The following is a 7,993-nucleotide window of genomic DNA, read 5'->3' as shown; positions in this document are numbered from 1 at the left end:
GCGAAAACAGCTCGCTGGTGGTGACGCGGAATTCACTGAAGCTCAGAGCTGAAAGAGCCGAAGAAACGCTGAACGCAAAACTGGAGGAGGAAGCGCTACGGGAGAAAGAACCGAAAACGCCGCCCGGCCCAGGCTCTAAAAGGGACAGGGAAACGCCTGGAGAGGAGGAGGACGCAAAGAAGCAGAAGCAGGGGAATGGAGACAGTCCGGACCCAGCGAAGGAGCCAGAACCAGACCCAGAGAAGGAGGAATGAGAGAAGGTCAAGAAAAAGAAGCGGAAGAAAAAAGGGAAGCAGAACGAGGACACCCAAAAACCCAAGTTTCGCAGGGAGCGTAACAAAGGCGAGGCTTTGGTGGTCGAGGTGAAGGAAGGTGTTTCGTACGCAGACCTCCTCCGGAAAGTACGAACCGATCCGGAACTCAAGGAGCTTGGCGAGAACGTGGTTAAAACCAGGCGCACACAGACCGGAGCGATGCTTTTTGAGCTGAAGAATGACCCCGCGGTCAAGAGCTCAGCTTTTAAGTCCCTCGTCGAGAAAGCCGTAGGCTACGAGTCGAAGGTAAGGGCGCTATCGCCGGAGACAACGATCGAGTGCAGGAACCTGGACGAGATCACGACGGAGGAAGAGCTAGAAGATGCGCTGATCGTTCTTCTGGATGACCGTACGACACCGATGGCAATCCGGTTGAGGAAAGCCTACGGCGGCACGCAAATTGCGTCGATCCGACTATCGACGCCTTCGGCGTCTAAGCTGCTGGAAGCCGGCAAGGTCAAAGTAGGGTGGTCGGTGTGCCCACTGAGGCCTGTTCCTCGAGTGACCCAGCAGATGACGAGGTGTTTCCGCTGTATGGGCTTCGGCCACCAGGCGAGAAATTGCGACGGTCCCGATCGAACCAACAGTTGCAGAAGATGTGGTAGAAAGGCCACATGGCTAGAGACTGCAAAAATAAGCTGAAGTGCGTGCTCTGTAAAGAAGGCGATGGCAATAGCCATGCGACGGGTGGCTTTAATTGCCCGGTGTACAAGAAGCTGGCCTCGGGCAAAAGTAATGGAGGTGTCCCAGGTGAACCTCAATCACTGCGACACTGCACAGCAACTGCTGTGGCAGTCGACCGCGGAGACGGGGTGTGACGTGGCAATTATTGCAGAACCGTACCGAGTTCCACACGACAACGGAAACTGGGCCGCGGATACAGCAAGAATGGCGGCGATATACGTGATGGGGCGGTACCCCATACAGGAAGTGGTCTCGAGGGCGTTTGAAGGATTCGTGATTGCCAAAGTAAACGGAACCTTCTTCTGTAGCTGCTATGCTCCCCCAAGATGGACCTTGGAGCAGTTTCAGCAGATGCTGGATAGTCTGACCGATGAACTGATCGGACGAAGCCCGATCGTTATCGGAGGTGACTTCAACGCGTGGGCGGTCGAGTGGGGTAGCAGATGCACCAATGCTAGGGGCATAGCCTAATGGAAGCTCTGGCAAAGCTAGACGTTAGGCTGGCGAATCGCGGAACCAGCAGTACCTTCCGCAAAGACGGTCGTGAGTCCATTATCGACGTTACGTTCTGTAGCCCGCGACTGGCGGCCGACATGAACTGGAGGGTGTGTGAGGACTATACCCATAGCGATCACCAAGCGATCCGGTACAGCATCGGGAGACGAGCCCCTGTACCAGATAGGAGCAGCCGGTCCTACGGAAGGAAATGGAAGCTGCAGTACTTCGACGAGGGTCTCTTCGTGAAAGCGCTCCATTGGTGTGATGGTCCCCAAGACTTGAGTGCCGACGTGCTAACAGCACAACTGGTGACAGCATGCGACACAACCATGCCGCGGAGACTGGAGCCAAGGAACTGTCGTCGTCCAGCCTACTGGTGGAATGAAGAACTCGGTACCCTTCGGGCAAGTTGCCTCAGCGCCAGAAGACGAGTCCAGAGAGCAAGATCTGAAGCAACTAGAGAGGAGTGCAGAGAGGAGTACCGGTCTGCAAAGGCCGCGCTCAAGAAAGCGATCAAATGCAGCAAGACAAACTGCTTCAAGGAGTTATGCCAAGACGCTGATGCAAACCCTTGGGGGAGCGCATATCGTGTCGCGATGGCGAAGATCAGAGGCCCATCGATGGTGGCTGAAACGTGTCCCGACAAGCTGAAGGTCATTGTGGAAGGGCTCTTCCCAAGACATGACCCAACGACATGGCCTCCTACACCGTACAACGACGAAGGGGGTAGCAACGCCGAAGGTCATCTGATCACCAACGAAGAACTTGTGGCAGTAGCGAAGAGATTGAAGGTGAAGAAAGCCCGGATGGAATCCCGAATTTCGCCATGAAATCGGCGGTTCAAGCATTCCCGGATAGGTTTCGAACAGTTCTGCAGAAATGCCTGGACGAAGGACACTTCCCCGACCCGTGGAAGGTTCAAAAGCTCGTGTTGCTGCCAAAGCCAGGCAAACCACCGGGGGACCCATCATCGTATAGGCCTATATGTTTGCTGGACACCCTCGGAAAGCTTCTGGAACGGATCATCCTTAACCGGCTGACCAAGTACACGGAGAGCGAGCATGGCTTAGCAGCGAGGCAGTTCGGCTTCCGTAAAGGGAGATCCACGGTGGACGCCATCTGGAAAGTGGTCGAGAAAGCCGACGAGGCGCGGAGGAAAAAACGCAGGGGGAACCGTTGCTGCGCAATAGTCACGATTGACGTCAAGAACGCGTTCAACAGTGCGAGCTGGGCGGCCATAGCAGCAGCGCTGCACAAAATGAAGGTGCCTGACTATTTGTGCATGATCTTGAAGAGCTACTTCGAGAACCGCGTGCTGGTCTACGACACTGCCGATGGACAAAAAACCGTCGTTGTTACCGCGGGAGTTCCGCAGGGATCCATTCTGGGTTCAGCACTGTGGAACGGAATGTATGACGGAGTGTTGACACTGGGGCTACCCAACGGCGTAGAGATTGTTGGCTTTGCAGACGACATAGTGCTGACGGTAACCGGCGAAAATGTCGAGGAGGTCGAAGTGCTGGCTATGGAGGCAATCGCAATGATCGAGAACTGGATGCTCGAGGTGAAGCTGTGGATCGCTCACCACAAGACGGAGATGATACTGGTCAGTAACCACAAAAAGGTGCAGCAGGCCCAGATACACGTTGGAGAACACGTCGTGCACTCGAAGAGAGCGCTCAAGTACCTCGGGGTGATGGTGGATGACCGGCTGAACTTCAACAGCCACGTCGATTACGCCTGCGAGAAGGCGGCTAAGGCGATCATGGCACTGTCGAGGATTATGCCGAACAACGCTGGACCCAGGAGCAGTAGGCGCCGCCTCTTGACAAGTGTCGCGACGTCCATACTTAGGTACGGCGGACCGGTATGGTGGACGGCGCTGGGGACGAAGCGAAATCGAGCGCTGCTCGACAGAACGCAGAGACTGATGGCCATGCGGGTTGCAAGCGCGTACAGGACCATTTCGTCGGAAGCAGTTGGCGTCATAGCCGGAATGATCCCCATCGGCATCACACTGGAGGAGAACACCGTGCGCTACACCCGGAGAGGCACGAGAGGTATCCGGGAAGCTGCGAAAGCCGAATCGCTGGTAAGGTGGCAACGTGAGTGGGACACCACGGAGAAAGGCAGATGGACGCATCGGCTTATCCCGTCCGTATCCACGTGGGTGAGCAGAAGGCATGGAGAGGTCACCTTCCACCTCACACAGTTCCTGTCGGGCCATGGCTGCTTCAGGAAGTACCTGCACAGGTTCGGACATGCAGAGTCTCCTCTCTGTCCGGACTGCGTCGATTGCGAGGAAACACCGGAGCACGTGGTGTTCAGCTGCCCTCGCTTCGAGGCAGCGCGAAGCGAAATGCTGGCCATTATCGGAGCAGACACCAACCCGGATAATGTGGTGCGAAGAATGTGCAGCGACATCGCCAAGTGGAATGCGGTCGTCGGAGCGGTGACGCAGATCACTTCGGCTCTCCAGCGGAGATGGAGAGACGACCAGAGGAGGAACGACTAGAAGCCTAGTCGAAAACCCACGAGTGTGGCTGTGAAGGAGAGCACGTTATGATGGTCGGCTCTACCAAATCGGTACACGTCTCGATGGTCACAGGAGTTGAGAACCCACGAGTGTGGCTGTGAAGGAGAGCACGTTATGACGGTTGGCTCTACCAAATCGGTACACGTCTCGATGGTCCAAGGAGAGGGCTGCATATGACTAACCGATCAAAAGCAACGCGATTCTTGGGCGCGGTTAAACCCTCGCATGGACTCATATGCATGTAGAACAGGAAATGGTTCTAGCAACCGGCATGGATCCTGTAAGTAGACTAGTGCAGAAAATGCAACGCCTCCCCCCGAAGTTATACCGAAAGGTGGTCCCGGGGGGAAAAGGGCACGGCGTTCAAGGACTGGTTTAGTGGGTCGGGAAAACTCTTTTTGTTTTCCCAACCCCACACTACCTGAGAAATGAATTCTCAGGTGTCTGATAGCAGATTCCGACCTTGAAAAAAAAAAAAAACACACACACACACACACTTCATGGATGACGCCCAACTTTTATGAAAAAAGTTCGAATTGTTCAAACTTAGATATCTTTTGAACGGAGGCGCCGGGAGAGCAGCATTTGAAAGGTGAGAAAAATGCTATAAAGCCATTGTAGTGTCATGTTTATCCGACTTTAAATAGGTATCCAACCTAGGGGGGTGCCACTTCGGTTCTGGCGGGTTTCTCACGTCTGAAACTGCTGAAACTGCGTGATCGGCTCCGTCGGCTTCAGATCCGATCCGAACCCACGATTTTTTTCCAAGCAAAGTTAATTGAATCCATATAAGCGTGTACCACTCTGCAGAGCTGTCAATCGTTTTGTTGTTTTGTTTTCCTCCAGTTTCATCACGAGTGCGAACGTGTTCAAGTTGAGGTGAAAGGTGTTTTGTAAGTGTTTGGCCAACCGAGCCACTTCCACGGCGGCCAGTTCTTGCTCCAGCAATAACCTGCACCGACAATGCCGCTTTGTCGTTATCCGGTCTAAGTGCGAGTGCGTCTTAGAAGCCGTCCCTCGTTTTATTCATTCTGGACGTTTTTTTACCAGCCAGCGGGCAGCGGAACATGCGCCATCGGATTGATTACGCCGCCTATGGTGAATCGTCATCGAGCAACTGGGGTGTTGTTCCGGTGGAGGTGCTTCGGGCGTTCCCTTATTTCGCCAACTGGAAGTACCGTGCGAACAAGATCCGGGGCGTGATGACCGAAAGCGGGAAACAGTTTGTAACGTACTTCCTGTCCACGAAGGAACGCTTGAGAAGTGACGACGCGCTCGAGTTGTCCAAATTCGACAAGTCGCTTACCCCCGCCCACGAACGCCTCGTCGGGAACGCGTACGCCCTACTCTACTCGCTCGGACTGTTGAGTTGAAGCTCACCTCGGACAAGAGCTAGGTGTCGCAGTTTGGGAACCTGTGCAAGATTTTGCTGGGGGTGGTGCAGCGCGAGCAGCATCAGCAAACGATCGACGAGCTGTCGCACAACCACCACAGCATGAAGTTCAACGGGAGCATGATGTCGGCGACGATGGTTAGGGGAAACGCGATGAGCGTCTCCGGGAAGCCCAAATCGGCGGCGGAATCGGTGAGCCAGCAGCAGTCCCCTGATAGCCAGCAAGTTCCGCGCCAGCGAACGCCAACCCGAACTCACGTTCACCGTTCCGTAATCTGGACTTTAGCACCAGTGCCACCGCCGAACACCGCAGCAATCCACAGCCTACCGGCCTCGTACGAGTGTGCCCGAGCTTGCCAGGAAGAAGAACCGCCGAGAATCTGCTACTACTTTACCGTCGAGTACTACATCGTGCTGGGAGCGTAAGTTCATCGAACTTACCCACTTTTTCAAGACTATCCACCTTCTTCCCTTCTCTAGTGCAGGCAGACAGGAGGTCGGTCGGAGCGATCGAAGCGCTTCAAGGTTTGGTCCAAGGCGGTGGACACTTGCTTCGAGGATGTTGGAGAATGGACAAGACCTTTTGCCAGCTTAAGATTGAACTAATTGAGATCGCCGCCACGGAGTCGGTCGCGGCTTTTCTGGCGACTCGGAGGAACGCATCTGGAAGGTGTTTGAGCAGGCAGCGTACTCTTCGTCGACGAGATCAACGCCATCTCGGTGAACTGCGTCAACGCGCAGGACATGGAACGACGAGTCGTTGTACAGCTTTTAAGCAGCTTGGACGGGCTCTCGCGGATCGAAGGCGTTGACGAGGTGCTCGTCATCAGTGCCACCAACCGTCATGCGCTCGACCCTGCTCTGCGTCGCATCGGTCGCTTTGACCAGGAAATCTTGTTAGGAATTCCCGACCTCGAGGCGGTGTGCGTGGTTTAGGACGTGTGCGACATTTGGACCTCGAAATGGGATCACCTCTGCTGCGTCTAAGGTAAGTTCTACTGAACTTCCGACCTGAACATCTGACGCTAAACAATTATTTTCTCTAGGCGATTTCATCCTCGTCAGTGACCTGATGTGGTTCATCACACAGCACCAGCAGCTGCAGCAGTGGCCACCGAGGTCTCATCTACCCGGCACGACAACGACCAACAGCAACCCTACCAAGAAGATGCGGCTCACCGGTTACAGCAATGTGCAACACGTTGTTTCAGAACGTGAAATCACTACCGGAAGTCCGGTGCGAGTTTAGATGTAATGTAAGTTATTGGACCACTAACACCCATTTATCTAATTTAAATTCACATTTACACAGCATTTCAAGCCGACCGGAAGTGGTAGATCATCAACGACGCCCAGTCTGCTCACCTGTTGCCAATCATGCGGTGCACTGTTCGGAATGACCACGCCTGGACGGTTGTCCAACAATTCTTCTGCTGCGAACAGGAAGGGGAATTGAAGAAGATGACTCACCGCTGCAGCTCATGGGCACGCTCAACATGCTGCAAACCTAGCAAACCCAATCACCGTTCATCATGCTGTTCGACTTTGACAGTATCGTCCCGCCGTTCTCCCGCGAGTCTCCATGAGCAATTTAGTGGTGCAGCTGGTTCAAAGGACCGATATTTCTTTCATATTCTTAGTTGCAGGAAAAGAATAAAATTTTATTTACTACAAAAATGCACACTCGGGTAAATGTTGAGAAACAGTTAATCTAAATGTCATGTAAAGATCGTAATTCCGATGTTGTTGAAATAATTTCTTCTGATCTTGCGTACTTTCGTCGCGGAGGTTGGTTTTAGATGGCAGTCGTGACCCTTGCAACAATCTTTGGCGCACTCGGTGCAGCAGCACAGCGAGCCGGTCAGGCTTCTAGTCACGAATGGAGGCGTCGCTGTTGGCGATTTGAGGATCGCGTTGAACACGATGATGCCGGGCTAGTAGACACGGAACGTTACGGCAAACAAACACAGGGTTTGTCCTTTTGTGTCTTTCGCGCTCAGGAGTGGATTCAGATAGGGCTCTAGAACGGGGCCTTCGCAAATGAGTTTGCACGACGTTCGTTTGGGTCGGAGATGACGTTGACGGATTTCTGAGTCACGTTTAGGCTGCTCAAACTGTCTGCGTCGTCGACGGCCGAATCGTACCCAGGTGGCCCGTAGACAACGAGGGGATCCTCTAGGTACTTCGTCACACCCCGGAGGGGGAAGAGCGCTGATTGCATTCGAAGCGTCGATCTGGCGGTTCACGCTACGGCGCATATTTGCTCCTTACTGTAGCAGCCACTGCTCCTCGTCCTTCTTGCCGTCCGGGTCATCCTTGGGGGCCATCTGTTTGCACTGTTTATACTCGGTTCCGGAAGAGCTGGACTTGGATGCTCCAACGCCACTAATGCAACTCCCCTTTGCATGTCACTCCGATAACCTCCAAGTTTAGCGAGGCAATCTCCACAAACCGCACCGCCTTGTCTTTCTCCGGCCACGTCTTGATACCCGGCCTCGATACCCGCAGTTGATACCCGGAAGCAAACTCCTCTACGGTCTAAACCTACGGTTTAGAGAAAATTAACTG

The 7,993-nt window shown here is 53.9% G+C and overlaps 1 protein-coding gene across 1 annotated transcript; it reads left to right on the top strand.

Annotated features, from left to right (window-relative positions):
- Positions 1 to 5,244: 5,244 nt before the first annotated feature.
- LOC119765021 lies at positions 5,245 to 6,361 on the top strand. Its single transcript, XM_038260979.1, has 3 exons — positions 5,245 to 5,847; positions 5,906 to 5,950; positions 6,205 to 6,361. The coding sequence occupies exons 1-3, from the start codon at positions 5,528 to 5,530 to the stop codon at positions 6,359 to 6,361; spliced, it is 522 nt and encodes a 173-aa protein (XP_038116907.1). The 5' UTR covers positions 5,245 to 5,527.
- The last annotated feature ends 1,632 nt before the right edge of the window (positions 6,362 to 7,993 follow it).

This window comes from Culex quinquefasciatus, chromosome 3 (assembly GCF_015732765.1).
Source record: "Culex quinquefasciatus strain JHB chromosome 3, VPISU_Cqui_1.0_pri_paternal, whole genome shotgun sequence".
Classification (NCBI taxonomy): Eukaryota; Metazoa; Arthropoda; class Insecta; order Diptera; family Culicidae; genus Culex; species Culex quinquefasciatus.
Note: the sequence above shows the minus strand (reverse complement) of the source record. Positions and strands in the feature narration are given on the sequence as shown.